Source organism: Chanodichthys erythropterus, chromosome 6 (assembly GCF_024489055.1).
Source record: "Chanodichthys erythropterus isolate Z2021 chromosome 6, ASM2448905v1, whole genome shotgun sequence".
NCBI lineage: Eukaryota > Metazoa > Chordata > Actinopteri > Cypriniformes > Xenocyprididae > Chanodichthys > Chanodichthys erythropterus.
The window spans coordinates 9,149,838-9,165,608 of record NC_090226.1 but is presented as its reverse complement, the minus strand read 5'-3'; the positions used below and the strand labels follow the sequence as shown (position 1 = coordinate 9,165,608).

Here is a 15,771-nt window from a genome sequence, read left to right as displayed (position 1 = left end):
ACGAAGAGCATTTTTTCCTACTTCAGCAGATCCTGCCAATTGCATTTCAAGAATGCAGTGAAAGCTAGACAGTCCACTCTTCACTAGGCTGTGACCAAATGCGGAAGCTCATACCAGTGTGAATGTTCTTTCCTATGGAAGATTCTTTACTGAACATCACGTGTTGCTCAATCCAACGCATTTCATTGGCTGATTCTGAGGCGGGAGTTTCAGGTTGCGGGACATTCGTGATCCTTCTATGTATTTCAAATGAGCTCTAGTTTTTTACTAACCTTGCCAACCTATACACATTTCGAAAATTGGCGGTTTTGTAGTATCGGAGTGTATTTTAAACACTTACGCAAATCTAGGGGTTTGAAAAGGGGTGTTAGTGAGATCTAAAGAACTGGCAATTGGATTACCGTCGTTAGCCGCCTTATTAGAAAACAACTACTGTCAACGCGTCTAGTGCATGTTCGCTCGCGAACGTCAACTTAATCCGAGCTCGCGCTTGTCTGTTTCAACGGTCAACCTCAGGGATATCATGAGCCCTTAGATTCGCATTAAACCCGGAAACCTTGTAGAAATAGTTTTTATAACGTCACCTAGATATGGATAACTACCGCCATCCACGATTTGAAGGTTCAAATCAAGGGAGGGAGAATAAAATACATCGAAAGAAAGGATTTGGAGTCGGAGTGTCATCCCAGGGCAGTTCAAGTGGGGATGACGGAGAGAAGAAGCCTAAATTTGTAAGTTGTTTATCATTTAAAAGTGCCTCTATTATCATATCTAGTTATTATTCAAGTAAATGACCATAAGTTCCCAGTTCCCAGTTCCCACCCTGTTTATACACTGCTGCTGACTAGTCTCTGGTACCGAATCACTGGTTGTTGAGTAACGTTAGTGGGACAAAACTAACAAAAGTTTTGTGTCAAGTAATTACTTTGAATTATTCTGTTTACATTCAGATGTATTCATCTGTATTTTGGTGCACTGTCCTGCTTTCATTTTGTTGCAATGTGAATGTTACCTGTCACTCTATATTGGTCAACACTGTCAGATAAAAAATAATGTCAAATAATACACATGGATATTTGTAACATGGAATGAATGGACTCAATGATATTCAGCAAAGAAAAAACCCTGTTAGATATTTCACCGAATTTATTAAATATCTAACATCCCAAACAACATCCTCAAATCCAGAGAAAAATGGAAAGAAGTCCTTCAAGATGAAGTGTTAATAGTAACGTTACCTGGTTTATAAATGTACAAAATGTAGAGACACAACTTTGTAAAATGAATATCTTCTTTCTGTCAAGGCCTGATGTTAATGTTTCTTAAAAAGAAACCACCAGACTTCAGACCATAGCAAAATACATATAGATTCAAGTATGTACATTAGGTAACTGAACATAATTAAAACAGAATATCCACACATCGGTTTGATGTTCACTATAAAAACTTATTCAAGTTAGTTTGTATCTGTTGTTTTCTGTTTTCTTTGTTTCTTCGGCAATCAAATGTTTTATTATATGCAATTTGAAGATACTTCTTCAAATTGACAGCATGATGACTGTTTTTAGATGGATTTAAGCAACAGCAACATTTTTTGGTTGTGTTTTAACAGACAGCAGAGAGACAGACGGATAAAAACACACCCACACACATTGAACCTCTCTTTCAATGCCATTTAACTTAGTTGTTGACTGCCAGTGCTAAATCAAAGGATAAAATTAGCTCGGGGATAAGACCGAATAATCCAGTCATGATTTAGTGCTGGTGTAGAAACGTTTTTTTCTGGAAGCCCACCGACCCAACATGATGAGTGACACCGTGCCAATGTTAAATAAAGTGCTTTGACTTCTGTAAATATCACCATGTGGTTTAGGTCAGGGGTTTTCAAACTTTTTAATGCCAAGAACCCCCAAATAGCTTCCTAAAATATCAAAGCAGCTATATACCCTTCAAAAGTTTTAGGTTAAGATTTTTTTGAAAAAAGCATCTTAAGCTCACCAAGGCTACATTTATTTAAAGAACACATTAAAGCACTTATATTGCGAAATATTACAATTTATAATTATTATTATTATTATTTTTTTAAAAACATAACTTATTCCTGTGATGGTAAAGCTGAATTTTCAACATGTCTTATTGTTATCAATATTGAAAAAGGTTGTGATGCTTAATGATTTTAATGAACAGATGAGCGGTATTTATTTGAAATAACATTATACATTTCTTTACTTTAAATTTTGATCAATTTAATGTGTCCATGTTAAAATAAAAGTATAAATTAAAAAAAAAAATCGTATCCCAAACTTTGTTATACTTTTAGACTAGTATAATATAAAGACAACATGTTTTTGAAATGAACTAATTGGCTATAATTGCTCTGAAGTCAAAACAAGTTATTAAACTATTATCTGAAAATATTAATTTGGGTAGATATTATTTTTCACTGTTAAATAGATTTGGCAGATTATTATTATTTTTTTGTCTAATTTTTTTTTTTCCTAATGACCTCTTAGAACATTTCTGCAGCCTCTAGTTTAAACCCCCCTGGTGCAGGTATTGAAAACTATAGTAGTCACTTTAATGTCAAAGACTGAAATGTAAATCACATTTGAAGTAAAATTTACACTACAAGGTTTACAAATTCCTAAGAGTTTTTTAGTCATTTTTACCAGAGGCTTTAAAATGCATGACAATAGAAACCACATTGCACCAACATAAGTTGTGAGTATTAAATAGTTTGTCTTTGTTGGAATATTTTGTAGATTATTTCTGTCAGTTGTTATGCTAAAGTATTTAAATGCAGTAAGTCTTGATTGCACATTCTTGCAGTCACTTTTTGTCGGGTGTTGTCTCGTCAGTTGAAGCAGGTACAAACACAAGGACTGTATTTTAGCAGCTTTCCACATAAACTGTTTTCAACAGTTTGAACATATGGGCTTTGCTTTATTCCAAATGCATGTGTGGTATTTGTCTAACAGCTCTGAGATGTTTTCATCAACACACCCTTGCTGAGTCACAGAGTGCAAAGCATTATTGCACTTCTTTAATCAGAATGAAGTCTACTGTCAGAATGTGTGGAATGCTGTGACTGTTCGAGGCCATTATGCAGTTTCACCCGTTACAGCTGAACTTGTGCAGTTCAGAATGTGGTCCACAGGCCGACTTTTTAACTCCAGGCCAGTTGCATAAACCGCTAATTCTAGTCTTACCAGTTAGCCATCAATGCTTTTTCTTTTAGACTGTTCATAACTTCTTTAAGTTATTTCCCTAAAAACGTAGATTTGCCTAATTTTATACTGAAAAGTAAGATTGAATGCTTTTGACTAACTGCTAGTGGGTCATACTAAATCTTAAGACACTGTCTTAACATAATGGTTATGTTTATGCAACTTTCCCAGTAGTGGATTGTCTTGAAACTCAGCTGGTCTTTGACTGGTTACAGGCTGTGCTTGATCTGCTCCTGCCATCTCCCTGTGTCTCCTGTGTTCCCGGAAAAGACTGTATTGTCCTTTTCCTGTGGTTTCTGACCATTTTAATGTTATCAGTGGGATTTAGTCTGCTGAAAGTTTTAGTGACCATTGACCTTGACTACTGACATATACTTCACAAACCTTATATTATCCTGCATAGATTGGACTTCAAATCAGTTTTTTAATTTTTGTAAGAAGTTAGTTCATAATTACTTCCTCTTCACTGTCATGAGAGCATCTTTTTGTGTACTGCTCAAAAGCTTTACAAATATTGTGGACAACATTTAATTCAAAATTAGGGTTTTGGCCAAAGTGAAAGTAACAGCATTAGTTGGGTTTATTGTCATTTTATCCTGTGTAGCACAAGATGAAACAAAATATGTCTCCGGAATCCATTATTTACACTGTTTTGTAGTGGAGAGGGATATTTATCAATAGTATTTCAATCTGAACCAGAACTTGAGATTTAAGACTTAATTACACTGTTTTTACTTGTATAAAAGAAAAGCTTCCACAGGGTGCATTTCAAGTTCTTTTTCATTGTCACAAAATCACTATTCCTTTATCTTCTTAACAGTTACTTGGCAGCCATTATGTGTTTGGAAAAGAGCTGTCATTATTATTATTTTTTACATTTTATATTTTTCTTTTGGAAAAAAAAAAAAAAAATACTGTGTAAAGTCAAGTATCTATATTAACCAGTAGGTGTCACAATAACACCACAAAAAGAAGGCTTTGAGGCAGGTATCATTTCCAAGAACATTTGAACATGTTTTCATAACCATTTCAGTTTTGTGCTATTACTAATTCAGGATTTAAGATGAGCTGCATGCCTGATAAAGAAAATTGAGGTGAGAGGAAGAAAGTAAGAGGAGGTTATATTTTCAAATTGAGCAATGATTTGACCTTTCTTGCTTTTTTTTATGTGTACTTCCCAGTTTCTCCATAATTAAAAATAAACAATTACATTGCTTTGGGCACTTAATTAACAGATGGAAAGTAAACAATAGTTGTTTCAGTGTTTTGTTTTCCTCGTTTTATTGTAACTTAATTTTTTTTCTATTTAAGTTGACAGATGAATGGCTTAGAATCTCTTCTTTTTCAAGACTGATAAATGGTTAACCTTTCCCATGCCATTATGGCAGAATGTAGATGAAGGAAGATGATATGGAGGCGTTAAACCTCAGTTTGCCTTTGCAGCCCCATAGATGTTATTAATAGTTCACCCAAAAATGAAAATTATCCCATGATTTACTCACCCTCAAGCCATTCTATGTGTATATGACTGTCTTCTTTCATACCAACACAATTGGAGAGATATTTAAAAATATCCTGGCTCCTCCAGGCTTTATAATGGCAGTGAATGGGGGTCAGGAGTTTGAAGCCCACCCCCTCCCCCCAAAAAATGCATCTGTCTATCATTAAAAATAACAGGGGGTTAATAAAGGCCTTCTGAGGCAATTCATTTTGTACGAAAAAAAAATCCATATTTATAACTTTATAAATTAAAATAACTAGCTTCCCGCAAATGACCGTACACATGCTGCGAACGTCGACTTGCGCCACAAGAGTAACCCGTGACGCAGAATGTAAGAGTGTAAGCGTAGATGCCTCTCACGGTTTAAACAAATAGGGCTGGGCAACAAACTCAAGCTCCTTTTCTCTTGTATCGAAATCTAACATTTGTCTTTTAAAAATTCTTGTTTTAGACTTTTAATTTGTGACCGGTGTTTTGTTTTGCTCTATCCTCTGTGCTTCTGCATTCATCTTTGCATCATGCGTTGGGTCAGGGGTTACTCTTCTGCTGCAAATCGATGCTTACTGCTGTCTGCTGGGAGATAGTTATTATAGTTAATAAAGTTTTAAATATGGATATTTATTCTTACAAAAACCCATTACTTTGCTTCAGAAGGCCTTTATTAACCCCTGGAGCCGTATGGATTACTTTTACGATGGATGGATGCATTGTTTTGGGTTTCAAAAACCCAACTCCCATTTACAACCATTATAAAGCTTGGAGGAGCCAGGATATTTAAATATAAATTTAGATTTTTAAATATATCTCCAATTGTGATCATCTAAGAAGATAGTCATACACACCTAGGATGGCTTGAGGGTGAGTTAATCATGTGATAATTTTTGGGTGAACTAACCCTTTTAATATAAAGGTGAGGAGCCTAGTTAACTTTGCTGGCTAAGTGGCTTGATATTAGAATAGTTGGATTCATAAAAGACCTGCAAATCCAGTAAGGGCTAAACTTGAACTATATCATAAAGTGTGTGTGTCAGTCTTCAGAGTTGCTTTGTAATGTTCCTTAAGCCAGAATAACTTGTATTATCGAATGCTCAGCTGTCCAATAGAGTGATAAATTAGTTTTTGCATGTTAAGTGTGACATGTGTGCATGGTAAGCTCAAAATCTCAAATGTTACTGAATATTTTATTTATTTATTTATTTATTTTTTAAAATGCAGCTTATGCAAGTTGGTCTAGTTGAGTCATAGACTGCTCAATTTAGCAGAGTAGGTGCAGTTGCCAGAGCAGGTGTTCAAATTTGTCGGGTGACATTCTGGGCTACCCTTCAGAAAGCATTGTCCTAGGCTAAACACTCAGCTCCCCCATCTGTGTCCAGTAAGGGAGGGAGACGGAGCAAGAGACCATGCGAGTGGGAGAAAAAAGGATTTCGGCACAACCGTAATGCTGCATCAACAAGGGAACAGATTATGGTTAGGGTCAACCAAATGGCTCTCATTACCAGCAATTATGATACCAGATTGATTTCTCTGTTGTGGACTTGCAAGAATGCACTTGGGAGGATGAAAATTCAAGGAGATTTGAGGTGGAAAGTCGGAATTTATGCCCAAACAACCCCAAATAAATTCAGCTTTTATAGTTGCCGTTATATCCAGAGCCAAAACAACTAGATGGGTTTTACAGGGAGCTTTCATTCTCATGCAGTTCTGACAGCACCCTGACTTCTCTCTTCCTCCCTTCATTTGGACTGGAGGAGTTTGAGCAGCTTAACGTGAAATGTTCCCACAGTGATGGGTAGACAGTACCGCTGTGGTACTGCAGGACTTGTTGATTGAGATTTGGAAAATTTAGTTGGAATCCTGTCTGGATGTCACAGGATGACTTCTACTGTTGGCAAGACATCCACACATACAGTGAGTGTCTCTAAAATTAGTAACGTAGGAAAAGGAACAAGGACAAAAGTCAGAGAATATGAGGTTGTATGGTGAGGGTTCGAAAATGGAGGCTGCTCTTACTTCATCGAAAGGCCAAATGGGCTTACTGAATAGAACGATGTGGAGGAAGCAATTACAGAAGCTGCCAGTGATGCTCTTCTTTTATCACAACATGTTCTGCTGCCTTAATGGTGCAGTTAACTTTTGACTGACCTAAATGAAAAAGGATCTGACTTTACAAATGCAGGAAACAACAATGCCAGGGAAAGTAGCTGCAACTAATCAAGGCCAGAGCAATTATATCCAATTTTCCCCATCCTTTTTCCTCTGTTGTCTTTGATTTTTTTAGTTTGTAATGAAAGGTAATTTTCTTATTCCGCTTATGTCACTCAGGTCTCAAACATACTACACCTGGAGCTTTCTAAGTAAGTCGCGATAGCTTGTTTCCCTTGGTGGCTGCACTTATTACCTGGTGCGCTGAAAAGCTCACTGGAAACTAAGCTGTCGGCAAGGCCAGCAGGATGTTGTCTCTTCCAACTGTAGCCTGAAATGTAGGATGTATTTTACTTGCATTCTACCAAAGATTGTTTGATAATTTTTTTTTTAGCAGTTTGTTCTAATACACACTGTGACTTTAAAAGGTACAGCGTGAGTCAAACAATATCTTTGACCATGTTTTTAGAGGCATTTTGAGATTTTCACAAGGAGACAGATTGATAGTAAAGTACAAGATTTTTCAATGTTTGCTGAGAGATGCAAGAGCAAGTTTTTGGCTTTGTTTCAATCTGTCACTGATTTAGATGGCTTCTTCTGTTATAAGATTTATTTTTCTTTTGACATTTTAAGGTCATTCCTTATTTCACACATCTGCACCCAGAGATTGTGTGAACAAAAAAGTCAGTTGCTATAAATTCACTGTAAATAATACGGTGACAATGTTTCCATTACAGGATGGCATGTTGGTATACATTTTACACCTTATAATTTTTACCACAGGATTTTGTTAAACTGTTATGGGTGGACCTGGGTCCCTCTAGGGGGGTCCGTGGGCAATTCTGGGCAATTCTGTACATTAAAAATAATAATAATAATAAAAAAAAAATCAATCTGGTGCACTTTGAGCTCCTCCAACCCATATTCATTGTGAACAAAGAAAAAAGTCTGTGCATTGACTTGTATCTGAACTTTAAAGGGTTTAACCCTCTTTTAGTTGTGATATAGTGTCTCATTCTACATTACACATTATACACACTTAATAATAATAATAATAATAATAATAATAATAGATGTAATATTATTCCTCTGACAGTAATAGCCATATATTGTAAAACAAATGCACTGAAAATTAAATTTTTAAAACTTAATTAAACTTTTAAACTTAGTTTTGTCCTAATTTCTATAATTGAAACTGCAGTCGAGCTTATATTTCGATGGAAAACAAGTTCACAAAAGCATCTCATTACAAATCTAGTAAAATGCTGTAATCGTCAACTATGCAAATGTGAAAATAATGCATAACTGGTGCCCGCTACATTCCAAAATGCACGCTTAACTCAGCACATGCAGAGATGGAGTTCACTGCATTCATTCACTGTAAACTGAGACGCAGAGCTGATCACATGAGCAAAGTGCGTACTTCTCTTTGTGCAGCGCAAACATACGGTCTTTGCGATTTGATAAGGACATCTATTTTAGTTTGTTTGACTGCAGTGGCGCAAAAATGTAAATCAGTTGAAAACTACATAGTCTCCATCTGTTTTCATCATAATTATCAGTTGTTATCATGATTATCATTATTGTGCAGCCCTATGTGATGCAACACAGGGACCTCTGGGAATGTCTTTTTACTTTTTACTCTTACTTCCAAAAAAAATTTTTTTTTTTTTTAACCATACATCGTAAGGTTTTTTTTTTTTTACTGTAGTATTTTTTTTTTTTTTATAAGAATTACAAACATTTCTTTTTTCACAGTATAGCATGTTTTCAGCCTCTATCTGTAACCAGATGTTTCATTTGGTGAAATGTAAACCAGTTCTTGTTATTATTGTAAAATTGGGTCCTTTGTATATTTGCATCGAGGAATTTGCTCATTCTTCCTACAAACCCCAATATATTTATTTCAGCGGGCTATTTGAAGCCATTACAGTAATGAATGTTGGTGATGTGGACTTTGCAAACTTAGCACCATGCTTGTTTTGCTGTGTAGAATAGAAATACAATGTTTTGAAATAAATATATGGAAAATTGTGAAGATTATTGAATGTACAACATTGTGAAAAATAAGGACCCTTATTTGAAAGCAGAATACAATTGATCACAATAAGCAAGAAGGAGAATAGTGCAAGTATAGTTTAAATGCTTTCTTAGGCTACCCTGTAGGACAGAAAGTCCATTAATATTGGAAGGCAAAAATGGCCCCTGTAGATTTAGACAGTGATATTCTGTAGGGGTGACAGTGCTCAGTGTCTGAGAACACTCTAAGCCACTGCAGTAGGAGTGTCTGTATTGAACAGAGAGAGAGCACAGACTCTAGCAGCTACCGCATGAGCGTTCATGACTGGCATGATGAAAACAACTTTCTCTGACACACACACACACACACACTTGAGAGATTGTTTCTTGTATCCATGGCAACAGTGCGCCATAGCAGAACCAGGGTGGTGCAGTTGATCCTGAACCTGCTGAGATATTTGTGGTGATGGCAGTGGGACACTGGTGCTCGTGATTTCAGTTTGAGCTAGTCGAGAGTGCTCCTATTAAGCATGCACTGAATCCCGAAATGAATGTTGATGCAACTGTGAGATTACCATCCTGATGTCTCTGATGCTGTTTGAGGACGAGGCCTGAAGAAAGTGTGATATGGTTTGGGGATGGTGTCTTTCTCCCTCGTTCCTAACCTCTTGGCCCTGTCTGTCACTCCCCTGATGCGCTGATTGCTATGCAGCTCTGAACTTGCCTTTGGCTCTTTATCCCGACCCCAGCTGTATCCGTGGAGACCAGCTGTCAGCCCAGTCAATTCCCCTCTTCTTCCTGACAGACCGCATCGCCCTTCGGACGCAAACCTGGAGATTGGAGGAAGGCCAGAGATCTGCACACAGACTGAGGCAGAGATGGATACAAATGAAGACAGACGGATAAGCAGACATGCACATGCAGATGGATGTGTCCTGGCAGAGGTGATATGTTACCCAAACAGAACAGACGTAAACTCGCTTTGGCTCAGTAACCGTATTTTTGCCTGATTTTGATATTTCTATTGTACCTGGCAGAGTAAATTTCAAATATATATTCAAATATAATAATTGGAGCATCCCATGAAGTTTAGTAAGATGTTTCGCCCACCAAAATTCCAACATAAATTCTCAAACCATGCAAGAGTGAATGAAACGACCTCGTACGTATGAGACAGCTTGATGCATCACAATATATTGAATTGTGACATATTATGTATGCGTATCATAGTGCGAGGCAGTTGTCGATATCCAACCCTACCTCAAACACTGATATTTAATTCCTTTAGCCATTTTAAAGTTTGTAACCAGAACTTCTAGTAATTCACCATGACAAAAACTTTAACTTAGAAAAGGTGGAATTACAAATTGGCTGAAATGTTTTTTTTTTTTATTATTCAAAACTCTCTTGTTATCTTGGATAATTTGTGTTTATTTCTGCAAGGAAAAAACATATTTGGACAGAGTGATGCAATTGGCTTTGAAGTGTTTCAGAAGCTGAATAACATCACATGGACACACAATGGATTCCACATGTTGGATGATTCTTCAAATAGTGGAAATTCTGACTGTTTGAAATGTCCATGAAAAATGAAACTTCAAAATATCTGTTGAAATAATGTGATATTTTTCAGTTTCTTTTCCCCCCTTTTTTACTGATTGACAACATAGCTCTTGTCAGTGTCTCTCAGCAAACCGCATCCCTTTCCAACTTATATTACAGCATATCAGCACTCTTCTTAAATATCTGCTTCAGTCTATCATGGGCACATGCGACATGTATTCCTGTCACTCCACTCCTGCGATGTATGGAGACCAGGGTAGTGATCTGACAGATGTCAATGGCATCTGCGCACAGAGCTCGATTGCCACACTGCCTCTCTGGTCTTGACGTCCAAGGTTAAGACAATCACCGGCAGGTGGGTGTGATTGAGCCTAATGGACTGCAATTGACATGATTAGCGTCTCTCACCTCTGCCGAGGTGCTACTGGATTGATTTTAATAGCCTCTTCTGGCAAAGTGTCGATGGAGAAATCTGTTTGGCATTCATGCATGTTCCGTTAAAGCTTCAGCTTGACCTTCGTGCCGATAGACCCTCTGCCACATATTCACTCATTATTCCTTCCCTCTTTTCTTTGACTTCCAGAAATTCACCTGTTTTATGTGAGTTGGCTCCTTTTCTACAGTTCTCCTCTGCTTGCTGAAGGTAGAGTACAAGATAGTGATGGTGATTGATTAGAAAGATGGTGATAAGAGAGTTCGGGCACAAAAAGAATAAGAATGTTATGTTTAAAATATCTTTTAATAGGTTTAATTGATTTGACTAGAGTATAAATGAGTAAGTTCATAAAAAACATGCTTGCATCAGGGCTCAACGTTGTCACTCGCATTTGTGACAAAATGTTTTTAGGAGCATGTGTGTAAAAGAGAATAATCAGTTTTAAGAGATTTAAATACCTTAAATATCTTAACGGGATCATTACATGGTATTTTTTTTTCCGGGCTTGTTTATAATTTAAAATATAATGCACTCCTACATTTTTCAACATAGGAGCACGTCTATCTTGTTCAGATCTCACCTATGTCTGTTTTATTCACTCCAGTCTACTATGTGTTTTATTCTCCTCGTCTCATTAAGTCTAGCTGAAAGGAGATGGGGGTTTCCAAGCAACTGTTACTGGGTGAAACCCATAACCTTGATCTGTTTTTGGGTAAACTTTTTGTTCTTTTTCATAGTGACCTTCCTATTTCATTACTGTTCTATCCAGTAACAAAAATGTTGATTTGAAGAAAATTGGTGCCAGTTTCGTTCAAAGCAATTGTTCTGCTGATTAGTGTGTATCTTATTTTACATAAATGTGTAGAGTGTGCTCACAATTGTAAATTTCTTTGGATGTTATGAAGAGGAGAGCATATTGCAAGATAAAAACATTGACATTGACAGAAATGACCTTTCATCGAAGGCTGATATGATGGATGGCCGATTGCAGTGACATAATAAACACTGTTATTTATAGTATAAGCGGTGAAATGGCTAATGTTGTTAATTATGGCAATAAGTCCTTTTAATTAGACAGGTGCAGTGAGGGAGTAGAAAAGACCAGAAAAAAAAAAGAGAAGAGGGGGTGCAACAGCACATTTTATAATTTTTTATTTTTTATTAATTTATTTATTTATTTTTTTTTTTTTTTGCATTTTCAAAATGATTGATCAATTTATGACTTGAATAAGGATGTTTCTGCGTGCAGCTTGTTTTCAGTTGGAAGGCCTGGCGGTTCTGTTTTGTGCAACCTGATTTGTATGAATGGGACTTCTTTGCACTGAAGGTGATTCAGAGTCTGCCTCGAATGACAATCCAGTCTTCTCAAGGCTCCCTTGCTTTCTCTGCCAATTGTTGCTTTAGCCTTGTATGGAATAGTAACAGAGGACTTTTCAATAACTTTGATGCTCATGCAAATTATGCCATTCATTCCAAGGGGAGCATGATAACTAATGCGTAAAGAATATTAGTCATGTCAAACATTGGTTGCACAAGAGCTATATATCACTTATTTCTTTTATAATAATTTTCTAGAAACATGCCTCTCCCACACACTGTTTCTCTAATCTGTGATAGTCTTCCCCTCCTATATGAGAACACACACGTAGGGCATGTATGCACTTACTGCTTTGTATGAATAAACTCCCAATTAACCTAGCTGCCATTGTAGCCAAGTTTTTGTAAAGTTTCTATCTGTTTCACTGAGAATTTTGTTAGGGGGATGTGTGTTTGTGCTTGCACTTGGCTCAAAAACCCAGTCCCCTGCCAGTTCTTGAATTGGTGACATCTCTCATGCTGGTTGGCTTCATGTAGTGTGCAATGTCTGTGGCCAACACATCTTGGTGTTTTATTTATCGGTAGGGCTAGGATGGATAGATTATCTGCATTTCAAAGTGAATCTATGAATCTGTGGGTTTTTCTTTCACATTGTTTGTACTTACTTCAAGAAGCAGCAAATTATAGAAATTATCATATTGCATTGCTTACACTAAAGCATCAGTTTACATTTAATGTGATAAACATTATTGCTTCATCCTTTAGAAATAATTGTGATGATATGCTGATTTGGTGCTCATCAAACATTTCTTATTATAAATGTTGAAAAACAGGTGTGCTGTATTTTCTTTCAGGGATCTTTGAATATAAAGTTTAAAAGAATAGGATTTATTTGAAATAGAAATCTTTTGTAACATTATAAATGTCTTTAATGTTAATGATTACTGTCACGAATTAATATCTGTCTTTTTGGAATTACATTCCAAATTTTTAAGTGGTTTCCTTTCTTAATGAAATGTCTGCCAAATGAAAATGCTTTTAAAGGGTTAGTTCACCCAAAAATGAAAATTCTGTCTTTAATTACTCACCCTCATGTCGTTCCATTAAGATATTTTTTTGATTATAATCCGATCGTGAGGCCTGTTACAAGTTCATTTAGACTTTTTAAAATGCCCAGAAAGGTACTAAAAACATATTTAAAACGTTTATGTGACTACAGTGGTTCAACCTTAATGTTATGAAGTGACGAGAATACTTTTTGTGTGCCAAAAAAAACCCCAAAATAATGACTTTATTCAACAATATCTAGTAAAGGGCGATTTCAGAACACTGCTTCATGAAGCTTCGCAGCCTTACAAATCTTTTGTTTCGAATCACTGCCAAAGTCATGTGAACCATTGAAATTTCTAAACACTTAACGTAACGAAGTCTCGTTTGCTGAAATCACGTGACTGGCAGTTTGATACACACTCCGAACCACTGACTTCTCCAATGTGGCTTCTCCAAGGTGACTTTTCCAATGTGGTAAAAGTTAGAAGAAGCACTGATGTCGTCTTCAGTAAAAACAGTCAGGCTTTCTTTCTGACTGTAAAATTACTTGCAAACTGGCAAGCAACAATGTTTTATTTATTCGCCGAAGACAATTTTTTTGTATGCATTTAGTGCATGGTAATTTTGGACCTTGGCTATAGATCTTTTAACCTTTTCATATCGTCTTCCATACAGCATTTGCTGAAACTGCATTTATATACTTCACGAGCATATACAAATTGACCTCCATAAGTCATAATCATCTTTCCTCTGGTCTTCATCTTGACTGTAGGCGGTTAGCTCACCATTCGTTGGCTGAGGTGGAGCAGACCTCTTGCTGGCCAGGCGGTGGATGGGTGTGTTGATCTCATTAGTACACCTGAACTCAATCCCTGCAGTTCGCCTCCTCTCTAATGAGGATCTCCCACTGCTTGCCCTTCTTGACACACAGACTGTTTTTGTTTGGGTTTGCCTGGTCTCCAGTCAGAATGGTTTGCCCTTTCATAGAGCTATATTTCCAACCAACGTACAGTATAAAATTTCAATGTCTGCTTTGTGATTATACATTCTTTTCTCTCCAGAAAAGGGTTTCAGCTGATCAGAATGTAATGCTTCTTGTGAATGATTAGCAGGAAGTTTGCTCCACTATTTGCTGAGATAACTCAACTCAACTCAACTCTAAGGCAGACTGTTAAAATTCAGTGCGATTTTACATTTGTCTGCACAGAATGAATTGAGTGTATGTGCTTAGAGAACATGATAATTATCTCACCGCTTATTCGTTCAAATGAGTTTGTATCGGGGCAAAGTTTCATTTGAATGAGTATACAGATAGTGGTTTGGCTGAAGGCTGTGAGAAAGATGGTGGGGAGTTGAATAACGAAACAGCAGTAGTCTAGACACGCCCCGGTGGCTGTGAGAGTCTTCTTCCATTGTGTGAAGTTATTTAATTTCTGAAACATAACTCTTATGTTCTCAAGTGCTTCACAGAGGGATCCTTGAATCTGCCGTTTCCTTTCAGCCATTAGTGGAGGAAGAATTTGTTTTCTGTTTTCACCCAGAAGAAAGGCTTTACCGTACTTTCCTGTGAGAACTGATGTTTTGTGATTTATATTAGGGCTGGACGATTAATCGAAACTGAAATTCAGAACCTCTAACCGCTGTAATTTTCCCATGTCGGTTATTTCATTTTTTTTAATCCTGTTAATACTTCCCCCTTAAAAACATATTACCGTGTGTGTAGCCATGTGACTCTGCCCAGCCCAGTCAGTGGCATAGAAGCAACATGGAGGTGAACGCCGGTTCAACACATAGTGATGGCGCGTGAGCGGTGAGCCTTTGTAAATTGTATATGTTTTAAGGTTTGCCAGTTTGGACATTCAAGCGATTTTAGACGATCGGATGTGTATTATTATATCGAGCTACCGTGCTCTGAATCTGTTTCATCTAGCCAGAATCTGTTTTAACAGTCTTGAACACGAAGCTCTGCAGGATGCTGATCTCCTGGAGCACCAAAGGGTCCTAAAATCTGGAACACGCAGATGAGGCCCTGGCGTAAGTGCAGAAGGTCCTTAACAATCTGGAACACGCAGGTGAAGATACCTTGGATTGAAGGATCTGTTGTTGTCTCTCTGGATGGACCAGAGGCTCAGAACGGTGTTGTGTCTGTTAATGTCTTCTCCCTTCGAAGGGCAGACTCAGAACAATATCTGTTAATGTCTCACTCTTTACAGAGTTGAGACCCAGAACCGTATATCTGTTGTGTCTCAGCTTTGCAAGCCGGCACTCAGAACAAGGAGTGTCTGTTAAAAAGGTACCTTTTATCCCTTTCCGATGAGGAAGAGATTGCAATTTGGCGCTTCTCCATTCGCGTGCGGTGATTGGCTGCTGGCATCAGAGGGGACACACAAAGTGTGGCCCACCCTTCTCTCCCCTGTGGAACTCATTTGCATCAAGCACAAAGTTGGAAGTCTTTACAGTGTCTTTTAAAGTTTACCAATGCATTTCTCACTTTCCAAACCACCACCAAAATACCT

The 15,771-nt window shown here is 37.2% G+C and overlaps 1 protein-coding gene across 1 annotated transcript in view; it reads left to right on the top strand.

The window, feature by feature from the left end:
* The first annotated feature begins 292 nt into the window (after window positions 1-292).
* The window catches only part of diaph3 (diaphanous-related formin 3), a 332,513-nt gene continuing 317,034 nt past the window's right edge, over window positions 293-15,771 (top strand). Inside the window, exon 1 of the mRNA XM_067387955.1 lies at window positions 293-731. Within this exon, the coding sequence (XP_067244056.1) occupies window positions 591-731 (141 nt within the window). The 5' untranslated portion in view covers window positions 293-590. The remainder of the gene's footprint in view (window positions 732-15,771) is intronic.